General features: G+C 30.5%; 1 protein-coding gene across 4 annotated transcripts in view; it reads left to right on the top strand.

Moving 5' to 3' along the window:
* LOC139519685 (adipokinetic hormone/corazonin-related peptide receptor variant I-like) overlaps positions 1 to 18,408 on the top strand; it is a 237,882-nt gene that overhangs the window by 149,148 nt on the left and 70,326 nt on the right. Inside the window, exon 1 of one of the 4 annotated variants that reach the window (XM_071311901.1) lies at positions 12,095 to 12,961. The exons of 2 other annotated variants lie outside the window; for them this stretch is intronic. In XM_071311901.1, the coding sequence (XP_071168002.1) occupies positions 12,401 to 12,961 (561 nt within the window). In that variant the 5' untranslated portion in view covers positions 12,095 to 12,400. Of the gene's footprint in view, positions 1 to 12,094; positions 12,962 to 18,408 lie in introns of those variants that run through there. One more of the 4 variants, XM_071311899.1, reaches the window with a different exon arrangement.

Genomic DNA, 18,408 nt, shown 5'->3' with positions numbered 1-18,408 from the left:
TTCAAACATGTTGTATAAATAATTTGCCTTATATTATTGTATTAAAAAAAAAGATTGAGAAAAGATACAAAAAGGCAATACAATATCGTATATTAAGAAGATACAAAAAGGCAATACAATATCGTACATTAAGAAGATACAAAAAGGCAATACAATATCGTATATTAAGAAGATACAAAAAGGCAATACAATATCGTATATTAAGAAGATACAAAAAGGCAATACAATATCGTTTATTAAAAAACAAACACATTGATCAAAAATGAAAACGACCAAAGCAAAACCTAAATTAGAAAACCAAAGATTAAGCAAACATCAAATGATTTTAAAATGTAAAATAAATGTCTGCCCGACAGGTATGATGTGTTGCCTGACAGGTATGATGTGTTGCCTGACAGGTATGATGTGTTGCCTGACAGGTATGATGTGTTGCCTTACCCTTATAATTAAATTATGTTACGTTTACAATGTTTTTCACATTTGTATTTAGGTATTCGGTAAATATAATTGTTATTGAAAAGTTGGCATTGTGCTCATCAAATTTTAACTTAAAGTTATCATTTATGCAATGATTACTGTAGTGTGTGACAAAAATGATTTCCAACGGGTTTTTTCATTTCTTTCAATATCATTTAACATTAATACTAAGTTGTGTTATATGAGACTATTGACAACTATGTTTTCAATTAGAGAGTAAAACTCTTGTCCTTCTTGAACTTCTAGATGACAATGATGACCCTTTAAAGAAATAATACATCATATTATTTTTATTCTATATAATAACATGATGCCTGATCTTCTAGCAATTATCGGTTATTCAAAATGCTGCAAAATATGGAGAGTCACGTTTTAAAGTGCTGTGGGGTATTACTACTGTATCTTTTTACAAATTTGTTTACTTGTTTTTTTTGGTCTCAGAAGACAAACATTGGTTCTTTGGTACTTGCATGGTTAGTCTCGAAAAATTTCTAAGAAACGATCTATCTTTTAATGACAATTGAACACGCCAAAATATCCCTCTGTTATTGATACATCATAGCAAAGAGAACATTCACACTTTCTTAGTATTTAAATCAAAAATATACTATATTTTCCATAGCTATTGTTTGTTAATTTTCTAGGAATAATATGTCGACTTAAACAGATGATTTCTGATTTAAAAAATAGCATGGCGCATTGAAAGTTTTCTGACATACTAGTTTGTTCCTTGATAACGAATTTGAGGGGTTCGTATATTTTCTGTGTTCACTTGTCCTTCAATAAAATCAATAACAGCATCAGATTATCAAGCAAAACGGCAGGGTTCAGACTTCCCAAATATTCTCCAAATTACCTTTTCCTCTGACGTCTGCTAGTATTTTCACTTCCGGTATTTCAAATAACCAATCATCTATTGATCCGTTTTCTTTGATGAATTGTGTTGGAATTTGTAACACCTTGACTTTGTCTGCTCGTTGTTTGTTTTCCAGTATGTTGGAAATGATTAATACCTATAATTACGTCCTGGTGAGATCTTCTTAAGATAATTTGTTTTCTAACGCTGTCTAATACTTAATTTCTGTAGTGAGTGAAAGGTTATCGATAGACGTGACAGGAATTGATTGATGTATATGAGCGCAGATCATAACGAGGTTGATGTCCACATCGCATGTTTAATATTTCAAAAGACTAAAGACTGCCACATTTGTAATTCATTCGTGAATAAAAATATTTTTATCTGATAGTTAAATAAATACAAAATTTGGAAATCTTTTATTTTAATGAATTTCAGAACGAAAGGTCTGAGTTTCGCTTCTTTTGGAGTTTCAACTAGAGTTATGGTTCTTGGTAGATAGGGAAATGGCAATTTTGGTCGTTTCCAAGCAATACATTATGAACCATGTTACCAATGCTTTACAAATTTTATACGTTTTAACAGATGACAAACGGGAAAAAAGAGGGGTAGCTATATTTTAATGATTTTAACTTTTGCTGTTTAGGTGTTATGGTCTTAATTAGATTTTTATAATCGGCATATATTCATGACTTGACAAACGTGCTTGAAAGTGCATTTTAAATACGGGAGCTTAAGTGTAAATTTTACAGCTCATTTATTGGTGTTATCATCTTGATTTGTGGCGTCCTTATCGATTTACGAAATTTTAACATCGATAAAAAAAAAAATGGTCGTCTGAATTCATCTTAATTCATTTGATACAAAAAAAAACAAAAAAAACTGTTATACCTCAATGCTCTTCAACTTTGTACTTGTTTGGCTTTATAAATATTTTGATATGAGCGTCACTGATGAGTCTTATGTAGACGAAACGCGCGTCTGGCGTACTAAATTATAATCCTTGTACCTTTGATAACTATAAATTATAAATGTACTTTTTTAAACCTTTTAACACTTTTCTAAGATAAAAACATTTGAGAGTTTATTGTGGAAAGGGATTCATGGTATATTTGCTTGATTTTTTATTTAATTTATTTAAAATATCCATACCAATGTATGTCAGTATGATCTTGTATTTGTTACACACTTAAATAAAAATGATAATAAAGATTTGAATTATTTATTATTCCTATCATAATTTCAACCTTACTTACAATGGCAGACATATAGTTCATTCGGTTTCACTTAGCTGTAAAAAACATTTATTCTCAATGAATTTATTTTTTTTGCTATTCAAATGCAATGTCATATTTACAAACTTTTACTATTAGGTTCATTCCTTTTGAGAAACATCGACAGTTTTGTTGACAGTCAGATTTACAATATATTTTCTCCGGTTAATGCTCCGATATAATGTTATTAACACAAATGACTTCAAAATTATCGACTTTAATTCCAGTTATAGAATCTATTACGTAATTAAAACATAATACGCACAAGTACGACAGATTTTGATCAATGCCAATATTGACTTAATGGTTGAGTGTGTATTGATGTATGTAAGTGGTTTAGAATGATCTTTTCTTATTCCATTAAAAATTATTTTACCAAAAATGTGCGATTCAGTTGTTGTTATTTCAGGCCAGATACACCATGCGCTTGTCCCTTGTTTCGTTTAGAACCATCGTATTCTTCGTAGGACCGTTCCCCTTGCAAACAGTTCTAAAATTGGAAACGGAGACTATCAGTTAGAAAATAAACTATCGAAATCTGAGGAATTCCTAAATTAAAATAAATACTGTTCCTACAGTAAATCAAATATACATCAATCGATCAGTCAATTCGAAGAACATATCGAACATATATATATATATATATATATATCTGGGGTCCTATCTTTTTCCTTTGTCTTAAGAAATGCTTGGCTGAAGTATGCTTCTTGGGAATAAAGATACTCCAACAAAAACAAAAACACAGTGCACATTTATTTTTTAATAAATCAAAGGGGATACTAGCTAATGTGGTAACAAATACAATTACTTATATTGTTTGTTTTCTGATGGACGTAACTGATTATTAAAATAATTAAGAAGATAAGAAATGCAATTTTGATTTAAAAGTCTCAGAAAGACAGACCATTGAATGGACAAAGAAAAAAAATAAAATAGTACAGAAAAACAAGATAATTTGACTTGATACCTGTACACTAGTTGAACAACTTAAGTTTTTCTCTAAGTATATCAACGGTGTTGTTCATGACAAGTAATAATCCGATGAGACATCTTTTTATGTCGCTTTTGGTAATGTAATAAGCAAGGTAAGACTGCGTGATTATTGCTACAATATGTGGATTGTAGCCGTTATCTAAATAAAATTGAGAATGGAAATGGGGAATGTGTCAAAGAGACAAAAACCCGACCATAGAAAAAACAACAGCAGAAGGTCACCGACAGGTCTTCATATTCCTTAGCTTAGTGTTCATTAAATTGTTAAAGCGTCGGAAAAACTTTTGAAGCGATGACTTCAATTTTAGCTTGGAGTTCGATAGCATCTTTATACCAGCAAAATTTTATTATAGAAACATAAACATACGCAAATCTTTTACCTTTGAATAAACATAGAGATATATGTAATCCACTCGAGTGTCGGATGGATTGCAGTTTCATCAAAAAGGCAAGTTCACAAAGGAAAACTAAAATAATCGCTTTCTTCACAAAATGTAAATTTAGTTGTAAACCGACTATCGATACCAATTTCTAGATGCATGACATGATATGTACTAGACATCACTTTCAGTATTTGTGGTATGATTTTTCATTTCGATGATATAAAAACTATTAATATATCTATAGTCTCCAAACTTCAAGTCATTTAGTTGATGACATCCCTTTATTGATTGAAGTAAATGATACATGTCATGCATGTAATGCTAAATTTATCATTAATTCTAAGAAACTATTGTCAATTTAACCCTTTGGATTTACATGTAGCAGTTCTAGTGCTGATCAACTTTCATGTCAGTACTGAACTGGTTGAATATAAAATATATTTGTTTTTTTATTACCGAGTTAAAAATATGAAAATACAAGAAATCGCACCTAGTAAAAAAGCAGTCAATTACTATTATGCATGACAAACACGATCATGTAAACTTGGTTTTTATTCTTTATCAGTTCTTTTTTTATTTTTATTTTATGAACGTACAAGTGACCATACATTATTTGATGTTAGACAGTGCTTACATGTAACAATCGTCTGCAGATTTAATTTTTATCGCAAAAAATGAGTGCACATCAATTTAGGAAAGGAAAATGACAAGACAATGTGAGTATTTGCAATTGACGTGACCATTAAAAAATATAATGGGCAGCACTTCAAACGAATTGAACTGATGAGTTATTTTATGAAGAAAGAAAAGTCTTTTAAAATTGCATTTCCAAGTCTAGAAATATTGGTATTATAATGATTCCTGTTTTTATCAACATATTTGAAGCGGGTATTTGGTGCAACTGTATTCTACAATACATTTGAAATTATTTTATGGACAGTTGACCGTCCTCTTCAAAGACAAAACTGAAATGCCTTGTCAGAAGAGTGATAGGTCAATATTGATGAACTTTAAAAAAAAAAATGCCTTTATTTTGAATATTTACATAGGAAATTTGTCATTCTTGAGTCTTATGTAGACGAAACGCGCGTCTGGCGAATTACATTATACACCTGATACCTTTGATAACAATTTACAAAGGAAATTGGTCGTTCGTTTTTATTTCTTTATCAATCTTCTTTTTCACAAAAATCCTCATCAACCATTTATGTAGACTACAGCCGATCACGAAACGATTGTCATAAAAGAGCTAAGTAAACTATACAAGCTTATGGCGTTGATAGAGACATATCCTTCATTACAGAAAACATCAAACCTCTCTTTTTAGATTATCTCCGTCCCTATGGGCCCTATTTCATATTCTATTTATGTCTCACTTACTTATCTTCTCGTGGATCTTGATTTGCCATAATTTACCTAAATTATTGAAAGCAGATCTTTCTACAGTTGTAAACTACTCTCCTCTTTTTCTCAAAGACTTTTTGAAATGCTGTGAAAACTGATCACTAAAAGAATCGTATTGTTCTAGTTATATATCTCAAAAGTATTCAATCATAGTTAATGTCCTTACTCTGACAGTATCGTTTTGGTTGGAAAAGGAATTATAATTATACCACTGAGCGTTCTAAGAACTGTGATTACAAAATGTATACATGATTCAAATGACCATGTTATCTCTTGTTGACCGATTTTAGCTTGTGACAAAAAAAATAGAAACTAGTGATTAATTATTCTTCAAATAGAAATGTTACATACAGATTAGTGGTCTCTTGTGTAAAATGTATAGGTAGTTGTGCTATTGTTACACTTTAATGTCGTCGTAGTAAACCCCAGTATACAAAATAAAAGCAACATGAGTAGATTAAATAATGCATTCTTTCTACTGTGGAATGTTTGTCGCACAGACGACAATGCATAGATATGTTACATTTGATATGAAAGTTTAGCTAGCTATGACGGAAAAGTCTGTGTCAAGTCAGGAATAAGACAGTCGTTTCCGACTTGTTCTGTTTGTTGATATTGTCAGTTGTTATTGACTTTTTTTTTACTCAAAGTTTGGTATTGTTGTTATACTCTTTTCTGAGAAACCATAGTTTCTACTTTGGTTTGTGTTGCCAAATATCATATATTTCAAATTTTCTTAGAATTAAAAGTTTTTTTTGGTGAGAATTGCACCAGAAAGGTAGCATTAAAACGATCCGTTATTTCTGTCCTAAAAATACGGTAGAAATTTAAGATGCATGGCGTTACGGGACTAATTATCCATGCATCTATGCCTGAATAAACATACACATATTTACATTACTAACGTTGTTTGTCATCTTAATAATAGTATTCTTTTATTTCACTTCATGAATGTTGCTTTAATTTACTGTTTAGTTTGTGTTTGGTTGTATCCAATTGACGTTGATCGGAACTTATATATCCCATCATGGTGGTACTGTTCTACGATAATTGTGTATCCTTGTCTTTCATTTTTGCTAATATGCTTTGTATATATACCTTTTTGTATTCATTTGTTACATGTGACATTGCTCTGTACTTGTGCATCCCTTCATTGTTTTATTGATCTATAATTATTTCTGAATTCTTGTCTTTCTTTTTGGCTCATATGCTATGGCTATTATATGCCTATTATAAGCTCTCTATATATACATCCCGTCGTTGTGTTATTGTGCCATGGTAAATGTTTGTTTCTATATTTGTTTGTTTTATATATTGATTAAGTTAATAACAAAATGTTGACTGCTGTTCCCCTAGTTTTGACATTTCAAACTATTACGTCTCGTTGTTTTGTTCACACATAGTTGTCAATATAATTGCAGTTTAGTTAACTATGTAACCGGTTTAATCCTCCAGTTTCTACATAAGAAATGCATGTACTACGTCATGAATGGGACAGTTGTTTTCCATTCGTTTGATGTGTTGCTTTTGATTTTGCCGTTTGATTAGGGACTTTTCATTTTGAATTTTCCTCGGAGTTCAGTATTTTTGTGATTTTATTTTTTACATCAAGAAATATTTACATTGTTTGTCACAAAAGAGATTATTTAAAAGTGTTGACAGATGCAAATCTTTGTTTTAGTTTAATATCACAAATATTTGCAATTCAATATTTATCCACAAATCCCTTTTAACGTTTTCAAAAATACGCATTTTCGAAAAACAGCTGACTGTCCCTTTGGTATCTTTCGTCCCTCTTTTCTACAAATTAGCTATTTATATGAAATAGGTACAATGTCCAATTGACAAACCTGGCGGTTATGACTGCATTGGATGCACAATTGATAAGTAATAATGCGGCCATGGCAACTCTCCAATTTCTACTTATAATAGATGCAATTTTCTTCTTGTGTCATGCTATTATTAACTGTCAGTGACACATTTCATAAAATGTATTCTCGATTATCCTGACAAATGTAAGTTCCGCCGTTCTGACCAACGGACTTTTTCCAAGTCGTATTATTTTTTTGTTGTTGCTATTTTGACATTAATGATTATGGTATCTTAAACTTATGATGCATGCATGTACTAGTATTTCTTTTACAATTTTGTTCTTTTCCTAAATAGAAAGCTTTGAATTACACACGCCTTTTACTGAATGGCCTTACGTCATTTGATCAATCAGACATCATTTTTATTACATTTAGAGTCATCGGATGTTTAAACACTAAGTACATTTTTTTTTTTAAATTATGAAATAGTGACATCCTATCCCAGCAAACACACAACATTTTAAAAACATTTTTTAAATGTCATATGAACGTCTCTCGCAAAATATTTCAATAAGACATCATTTAAACATTAAAAAATTGTTAATTTTTTATTGTTTTAGAAATGTTTTATTTCTAACATTTAAGTGAAATGTTTTTATAACATTGACGAAATATTATTTGCTAATGTCTATTATTCATGTTCTCGAACATTGTTCTAAAATATCCTGTAGATATTTTTTTTTTTTTTAATGAATGATATTTTCTTCAATTGGTATTTTATATTATTACAACATTTAAAGTAAATATTTTTCCAAATATCCCAAAAACATTCTGCAAAAAATGTTTTACAGAAAATATAGTTTTGCGTTTTGCATAAAATGTTTTTTAAAGTATAATTAAAAGGTTTTACATAAAACATCTGAAAAACATGCACATTTTTTATAGTCTTGCTGATATTTTATTCAATATTTTACGGATATAAGAATAACATTTTATCTAAATTTATTCAAAACCCAACACACATCGTTTGGTGGAATTAGCTCGTTTTTTTCGAGATATAAGATATAGTACTACATTTCATCAATATCATGACAAGCAAGATACATGTACTATACTAGTGTAATCCTTGAATGATATCTTAAAGGAGTCAGGTTTTATTCCTGTTTATATCAAAATTTAAAAGATTCAACATTCAATAAGCAATAATGTATTAATAAACACTTCATATTTGGTAAGTGGCTTGACCATGATGAGTTGTGTCTGCCATTTTGAATGTGTCAAAATTTGGAGATACTTCTTGTTTTTAGATGCTTTGAACTGTGAATTTTCATAGCAAAACAACTGATTTATTCTTGTATGTATAATGAATCAATCACTGTATATCAAACTAATGATTTGTTGCTTAAAAAAGCAGGAAACTCAATCAAAAGTACAAAAATGTTAATATTGATATGATCAAGATATCAACCAAAAACGTTTTCTTAAAACATTTTGAAAATATTTTGAAAACATTTTTAGGCACAGTCTCACTTATTAGAAAACATCCCAAAAACATTTTTATAACCGTTATTTGATGTTCGTGATGTTTTTCAAACGTTCAGAAAATATTTCTAGAAAATATTTTTTTAAAGATTATCAAAATCTTTTATACGCCATTGGTTTTCACATTATCATGATATTTCTCGTCAACATTTTAATAATATTGTGCAAATATTTTAGAAAACGTTTAAACGGTATATATTCCGCCATACAATTTATGTTTTTCTCACATTTTTTTGTGATATTTCATGACATTAGACACAACATTTTAATAACATTTTAAGGATGTTTTTGTGTTTGCTGGAATTATAATTGTCGTCTGCCTATGTTTTATGACTTGCTTTAGGAAATCAGCATGAGATCTATAATCCATTTTATTCGTTTTTACAATATGTGTGGGTATTTTATTTAATAATTTGATGGCATGCATCGTGTGTCTCTAAGCAGGCAGTTAGTCATGTACATTATAAGGAGCACGGAATAGGCAAACTGACCGACATAGTTAACGGATACTACGTACTCCATTAAACTTCATAAACTTTTAGAAAAACTGTCGTATTTATTATTCTATTGTCGACAAAATTTTCATTTTCTAAATTTATTACTTTTATAATACAAATATGGAAAAATAGTTATGTGATTAATAAGTGTACTTTTTTAATCTGTTTAAGAAATTTTAAATACAAACAGTATCATGGTCATCTTCCAACGGAGCTTGTTTATGGTATCTAAGCATAATATGTCAAAATTTGAGGTACATTGCTAATTTGCATAGCAGCCATTTTCCTTATCATGATAACAACCATTACAATAGGATTATATCTTCCCCTTGCCGAATGAAAATGCCAATAAGTCAATTCCTATGTCCGCATATAGGTGATTTGTACATGTTTTAAAGTTATGTTCTTGTACAAAATTAATTAACATTGTCTATTTCAAAACTTTCGGCCTTTTTAGTTTAAAAATCGGAAGCGTAACCGTAGTATAATTACTATACAAAATAACGAAAAGTCTTAAAAAAAGCAAGATTCAAAACAGAAATATTGATACAAGGATATGGTGTTCAAAATTTGTCCGCATATAGGGAAACACCTTCTAGGGTGAATTTTAAAGTTAGATAACTTTTAACTTGCCTGTTTTCTTAAGTTTGTGGCCAAATTCTTTAATTTAAAAATTTGATGATTTAAACCTTCTCATTTCGTAAAAAGTTAAATTTTAAGCATTTTCCCTTAGAATTACACAACCTTTTTTGTAAATACCAATGTCAATGACACATTAGTTTAGTCATGGATAAGGACTGGATTATCCGCAAATTTGATATAATTTATATTTTCAATCTTAAACTAAGGGAAGTAGTTTAATTAAAAGAGACAAAGTCACGTGGTGCAAATCATATGAATAGAGTACCTTTGATTTTGCTATATGGCCCACCGTCATTTTGTATGTCTGGTCTAACCAATAAGTGATTGCATTAATCTAAGAGTTGAAGTTAATTGATTAATACTTATTCCGATCATTGTCTGTTTTCAATGTGTCAACCTTTAAGTTACAAAAATAAAGTAGACATATTGAACCGACCACATCAGCCATCATGAATTGGAATCATCAAAGTATCACACAACTGTATAAACAACTTAACATTTATATACACTGATCATATTTACACAAATCATGTCCAAAATAATCAAAACACAATGACGAATCAAATCAATGAAGCAAACCAAATAAAATATGATGTCAATATAAAAAAATATATAAGAGCAATCTCTAACAGAACCGGAAGTAGTTTGTGTCGACACAATTTGAAACTACGAAAAATCTACATATGACATATTAACGTTTCGACTGTACAATACTGGAATGTGTTTCACAAAAATATTTACTACTAAAGTTGATTGTAAGTATACTGAATTGTGTAAGACTTACGATCAACTTTAATCGTAAGATTTTTTTGTGAAACTGACTCCTGATACAACAGTATTTAAAAAGTATAAAATACGAATAAAAAATACTCAGTCCCAAGAGTAAAACGTGACATACTAAAATAAAACATTTAAACATGCCAAACCATGATAATTAGAATACTTTTGGTGGTCTTATTAAATGATAAAAACAATTGGATCAATGAAGCAAATGTGTTTTAAAATAATAACTATGGTAAAACAATTATGTACCGTTGTCTATATTTAAGGAATGACTGTAAAATTGTTTTTGTCTATGAAGAACCAACATAAACATTTGGTAGCGGGTTATTCAGTGTGCACCACATTTTTATGTTATTTCGAATAGACAGAAAAAATATTACAGTCATTTCTTTTAATTTAATTCTAAATTCCATTTTAAACCGGAGTAAATCATGAACAAACGTTGATGACGTCACGGTCACATGACAAAATTATGTATATGAGCTGATAAACAAAACAACGTCAGCCAATCAGAAGACTAAATTAAATTATAAAGTAACAAACGAGTTAAACAGATACTAACGGAAATTCAGAATCAACTGCCAACTCTAAAATTTTCTTAAATGAGAAATTAGATAACAAATAATTAAGATCAGACATTAGACATAAGACAACCACTGACGAAGACTTTAATAAGCACAAACATACATATTTGGCGGGAAGTGACAAACATGGTATCTCTATTGATAGTTAGAAGTTTTTCCAATAAAAACTCACCCCCCCCCCCCCCCTTCCTTCCCTATTTTTAAGCGAAAAAAGGAGTATGACTTAATCTGTTACGTCACGACTTAATATTATTTCAACTACGATTGTATAAATGGTGGAACAAAACACACAATTTAAAATTCTGTTTTTTATTTTTAAAAAGCGATTAAAATTAATGTCATTTGTAAGCCTTTAAATTCCTCGGGATACCAAAACTGTATTATTTTACTATATACACTTATAAAAGATCTATTTAACACATTCACATATACTTATTTGTCCCAAACTTGTGTTTGGATTCTTCTTTTTTACCATTTAAGATTTTTATAAGCAAATACTTTAGTTTCGAAGAAAAGAATTAGTTCAAATTTACAAAATACCTGGTAATAAAAGTACTTATCTAATTAAAAAAACATATATTGTCTATAAATTATCTTTAACGTATTAATATATCTTCGTTCTTTGATAATACTTATCAAAATGTCTGAGCAATGAATTATTTCTTGTTTCAAGCTACGTCTAAGATATATAATCTAGTATATATCTAATGCATTGATTGAATGTTAGTGTATTATTGACTGTTTATAGCACCATCTCACTTTGTCTAATTGGTCTAATTGCAAGGCATAATCAAAGTCAAGATTTCATCCATCGTCCATAATTAAGGGTAATTCGGAAATTTTGTCCTTTAACAACACTTCGGTATGATTCTTTATTTTGTCATGCGCATGGTTCATTGATCTATCTTCCAACCAATTTGAAACTTCGTACAGCCTTCAAGCAATGACGTGTTGCTAAAGCCGTTGTTTCATTAAATCAAATCTTTTGGAAAAATATACATGATCGGTATTTCCGATAAATAGAATTCAGCAATCTATTAATGAATATTCTATAGTCAAGAGATTGAAAAGGTACTTTGGAACTATCCGTGAAAAGTAAACTTTAGAAAAGCTGCAATATTTTAAATGGATTTAACGTGTATGCTTTACAATGTATGTATATAACTTTCCCCGGCATGGAAAGTGATGATTTCAACCAAACTGTTCGAAAATATGATTTGGATGACATTAAAAATATGTCAAATAATTTAACAAATTCCTCCTCTCTCGGACAACCGCAAGCTATACCAGGTGCCCTTCTTTTCACAGAAGAAAACTTAGTAGCCGTAACTGGCTACCCTATATTGTTTGTCATAGGAGCTTGTGGAAATTTGACTGTTTTTATAACTTTGTTTAGGAACCGACATGTTAAATCAAGAGTAAATCTGTTCATTTTACACCTGTCCATAGCGGACCTGATAGTAGCATTTGTCATACTACCGATGGAAATAACATGGAATGCAACTGTGGCATGGAAAGGTGGAGACTTCATGTGCCGTTTTATGATGTTCTTTCGGACGTTTGGGCTCTATCTTTCGTCGTTTATTCTTGTGGTGATAAGTTTAGATAGGTATTTCGCCATTGTCCATCCGTTGAGCTTAAATGACTGTGACAAAAGAGGGAAGATTATGTTAAGCCTTGCCTGGATATTCTCGGCCATAGCCAGTCTCCCCCAGGTAAGTTTCAGTGTGTATATATTAACAGGCTTCCGTATTGTCAACTTTCTAGTTTTTAGAATGTGTAAATGACTTTTCTAAGCTTTTGGTATACTAGTGTACGATTTTGTTTTCTTGTTTGTCAGCACTTGAATTTTAACTTTCGTATATTAGCCTTAGGGAATCGATTTCTTATATATATTCTAAAATTACTAGCTGTCATCATATTGTCGAGACTCATTGTAATTTGATTAGACAGCATATCAATTTTAAAGATGAAAAATTTGCCTCGAAACCTAAGATAATTCCAATACCATGTTTATCCTTGGAAACATTGTCTTTAAATGACAGGAATAGAACTCTGTTATGATTAATCCGTATCATTTTTCAAATTTTACAGGATTGTTTTTTATGTTTTGTCATTGGTGTATGAAAGCCGATGTCCTAGCATGTCCGTCCGTCTTTGAGTACAAAGTTATTAACATGAATGGAACAAATTATTTTCGTTTTATTCCAAGTATCTTTTTATTATAAATGTTCGTCTTTCCTCACATTTTCTCGCATAAAGATCTCATAAAAGGATGCACCTTGAAAGTTTCTTGATTTCTTAGAATAAAATCTTTTTCTAACAAAAGTTTAAAACTCGCTTTTTGTACCGTGATTTCATTACAGAAAAAATCGCATTCACTATACAAATTGTTCATTTTGAAAATAACCAAAACTTTTATATTTGAGCATCTGAATCGCAAGTGGTCATATTACGAATAATAGAAAAGGCATTCTATTTTTTTTTTCTTTAAAATTTGACATTACAGTTTAATTCTTAATTGATCTTTGATTTGAGAAATGCCAACTTGGAACTGCGAAATTTCAAGTTTCAACTGAGATATGCGACTAAGGCTTTAGTTTCATGTAGGTTCAATATAATTAAGAACAAAAAAAATCAAAAGGGGAGAGGGGAACAAAAAAATTACTTATTCAAGTAAGTCAGAAAATCGATTTAAATCTTAAACAATTTTCAATTATGCTTAAGTTCTAGACGACCAGAAATCCCCAAAATAATACAATGAAATGTATTTCACAAAATTATCAGCTGCTGGAGATTAACAGATTTTATCTAGCTCTGATTCGCACTATAAAGCCAGATCTAAATAGGGTACGTACATGTATCTCCCAGTTGTTCCGTTTTCACAGACCTTGAGTTTTCTATCATTATTTTCTTGATCTCAAAATCATTAAATGCTGCCTACAAGAAGCTACTAAAACATGGACTCCTATTGGTAAAGTTTGAAACATAAATTCGAATGTTTTACGGTCGACATAACTTTGACTTGTGGTTGGCTATTATTGAATATCAGTGTTGACCAAGTATAATTTTGTTCAAATTTTCATAGCCAAAATCCCATCCTCATTTCCTATCTACTGACACCTCAGAATGAGACTCATCACCTATTTTTAAATTGACATAAACAATCTTTCGGATGAGACTAGTAAAGTAGGATCTGCGTTCTTCATATCCGTCTTTATAGCTTTTTCTAGACTGTTGTTTGATTTTTCATTGTACTTTGTATTGCGACTTGTAATTACTTGGTATCTTTAGCTTATTAAAAAAAAATGATAAAAGAGAACAGTTAATGTATACGTATACATAATATATTATATATATATATGTTTAGGGGCCAGTTGAAGGACGCCTCCGGGTGAGGGAATTTCTCGCTACATTGAAGACCTGTTGGTGACCTTCTGCTGTTGTTTTTTCTATGGTCGGGTTGTTGTCTCTTTGGCACATTCCCCATTTCCATTATCAATTTTATCTCAATTTATAAAAACAAGTTATCAAAGATATCCAATTGTTGTATGACTTTGAATTTCAATTATTTTACATCTTCGTTTAACTTCATCCGATAAAGTATGTTAGACACTATAATTCATTAAATAACTTGCCACGAATTGGCTTTTTACAGATTGGAACATCTATTTGTGATTTTATGTGTGCAAAGTACAATTTCACTGTTTACGATGATGCATCTCCAAAGAAGTCAATCCTGTTGGTGATCTTCTGCTGTTGTTTTTTTTTTCTATGGTCGGGTTGTTGTCTCTTTGGCACATTCCCCATTTCCATTCTCAATTTTATTACTTAGTTGTATAGATATCAATTTCGAAGAGACAAAGTTGCATTGAGAATTTGTTAAGTAAATTCAATTAATCATGATTCTAAAATTTCCAACATTATAAAGAAATGCAATATTGAATCAAAATAAATTATTGCTATTGAAGGACTTCCGAAACTAATGATACTTTTGTTTGTATTTAAAACATAAACATAAACAGCTTTACTTTGATGCAGTTTAGGTTAAGCTTCCAAAAGTCCTGTCTATTCGTTATTCGGACCAATACAAAACAATTTCTAATTTCTATAAGCTATTTGAAAGTCAGTTCTATTAATAAACAGATCGTAGTTTATTATTTATAAGTGCTCGGCATTGTCTACTTGAATAAGTGTATAAATATTAAAAAAAAACGTCAAAGACGTCTGCATTCTATTATCTACGTAAGAATTCCATTCCGTGTAGTGTTATAACAATTCCATAGCGGTACATATTGTGAAGAACATTTGCGAACGAATTAATTACTTCGGTTGAAGAAGAATAACGCAAATAAGAATGAGCACGATCGTGTCAAACGATGAGTTTCTCTTGTTGGAATACATCAATATTCAATCTTGTTGTCATGTATTGCTTCTGCAGTAAAATATGTTTGAACTATTATATAAATAAATTGCGAAAATACATAGATGCGAAGTATGTCAGAGAGAGAGAGAGAGAGAGAGAGAGAGAGAGAGAGAGAGAGAGAGAGAGAGAGAGAGAGAGAGAGAGAGAGAGAGAGAGAGAGAGAGAGAGAGAGAGAGAGAGAGAGAGAGAGAGAGAGAGAGAGAGAGTGTGGCTAACCATCGAGTAAGAGTTGGAGTTAAACGTTTGAGTTACATTTCGAGTTAAATTAGAAGTTTGTGATAAACGAGCTACATTTCGACTTATACGTCACGTTCGCGATCGAGCTAGAGTTCGACTTGAACTTCGAGTTACGCTTCGAGTTACGCTTCGAGTTACACTTTGATTCAAACTTCGATATAAACTTTAAGTTGCAGTAAAAATACGATTGGAAGTTCGATTTATCATTTTGGGTAAACTTGGTTAAATTTGGTAAATTTCGAATATAAGTTCTTATGTTGCATCAAGTGATACTACTATATTATAGTTAGAATTTCAACTTGATACTCGTTTAAGAGTTGTTATTCTATAAATACAGAGCGCTGCACTTTAACCATTGCAATCAATTTTTTGATTCGTTATTCTCCCCGTGTTTCCATTTAAAAGCATTTTCTTTCATCACACCTTATGTACACATTATATTTTTGTATGTGTTAACCAAGAGTTGAAAATGATTGATTGATTGAAAAATTGATTATGTGTAAAACCACTTTCAAACTCTTGACTATATCATTGCAACCAATTTTTTATTGTTAGAGGAAGTCGGGGTACCAAAAGATGTTGCTTAAAGGTTTCTTGTAGTGGATTGTAACGTTCGATGTTCTTTTAAGGTACTTACTGTTATTAGGTTAACAAGGTTCAATGCAAGTAATCTATAAATAATTTACCCAGTTATACTTAGTTATGTGCATTCCCCATTGATCTCGTCAGTTCTTGTCTAAAGTCAAATATTTTTGAAGAACTGGTATAGGAGGGAAATCTTGGGTAGCTTCTGTTTCATTTAATGATGCAAAGTTAGAAAGACATACACTTGTTATGACATCTGTCTATTCTTTTACTCTGAAAGTTGTTCTGCAGATTTCTTTGTTGTTGTTTTTTTCCCTCTCGTTAGGTCAATGTCCGACTTCCGATAGGAAGTCTCGTCATAAAATTGTTCCTTTTTTTTTACCATTTAACCAAACATTAAAGAGATCGTCTATGTTTCAACGATTCATACTGAGCCAGGAAATGTTATATAACAAAAGGAATGGAGTGGTGTTATATACGTAAAACATGTATGGATTCAAGATCAGTTTTGAAAGGTTTCTTCTATCCTTGATTTGATTTGTGAAAGCAAATAACATTGTTGGTATATTTACAGTGTTCTATACGTTCATCGAGGTTAGTAACAAAACCTACTATAATTTTATATAAGATGACAATTAAATAAGGTTTCAATGTCTAACCCTATCGTATTAATCTATAAAATTCAATAAAACCTTTATCCATTTATTTCTTAAATTAGATAAATCGTGCTTCTTCTTTTTACGATTTGTAATTCTGTTTTTGTTCGAAGACCATATCAATCAATAAAAAAAGAAGAATGACTAGACATATAGCGTTGTTTTTTCCAGAGACGCTTTTATGTCATTCTCCACGAGAGTACAATGTATAACACTATTCATTGGCTGTGTTTTAAACATCGCTGAAATTGTAAAGGCTGTTTTTATTGTAACAGTAATTGTTATTTATTACAAATTAACTGCCAATATTTTGTACATCTGTAAACTGATGTTATTGCTTTTTGTTGATTTTAGAACTTTGATTGAAAAACCATTTTGTAATGTTAGAAAGCACATTGTGTGTGATCCGCATGTATTATAATTCATTTTCAACGACCGAATCATTTTAAAAACTACTACAGTAACTGTTTAATAAATTAAAGTATAAAAAAAATATTGCAATCTTTTTCCTCTTATTCGTGTGCTTGTTTTTTCGGGTGACTCATGCAATAATGTCTTTTCATTGACTGATTGATTGAAATGTATATGATATTGGAATTTTAAATCCGGTCTTGGTGACAGATCAAGGCTTTATGCACAATTCATTTGACTTTAAATACTAATACTTTGAAAAAGCAGATCATTTGGCTTAAAGGATGATATTATCAGTAATATTCAGGAATGAAAATGTGTGTCTTGAAATATCTGCGCGTATAGCTGGTGTAAATGAAACAATCATGTTTTCCCCCAATCAACAGCCAACTAAATATACAATTAAGATATAATATATACACAAATAACGTTTTGCTTTATTTGTACTTGTTAAGTCTCCTGTTACTCCTCTTCTATGTTGAGCAAACTGTAATGAGCATATTTCTTTTGTCGATAACACGGCCAACACTCGGCTAACCGAGAGATTGGTCGGTTAATCTATATTGAGTATGCGGCTATATCGGCGGTTGGTCTGTTAATCGTGTTGGCTAAAGTCTGTTAATCATGTGTTATCGAGAAAATCAATGCAAGTTTAGTATGTTTCATTGTATAACTTTTTAAAAATATTGTTATCATAAAAAATATTCATGTCTGACAAAACAATTCAATTTACTGAATCCAGTGGTGTAATAATTTTTTTTCTAGCTTCGATAAACGTTCTATAAAATGAAAAGGCGGGTTACTCATCAATAAATTTATACACATTTTACACACACAAAATGTACAC

This window comes from Mytilus edulis, chromosome 4 (genome assembly GCF_963676685.1).
Source record: "Mytilus edulis chromosome 4, xbMytEdul2.2, whole genome shotgun sequence".
Taxonomy (NCBI): domain Eukaryota; kingdom Metazoa; phylum Mollusca; class Bivalvia; order Mytilida; family Mytilidae; genus Mytilus; species Mytilus edulis.
Note: the sequence above shows the minus strand (reverse complement) of the source record. Positions and strands in the feature narration are given on the sequence as shown.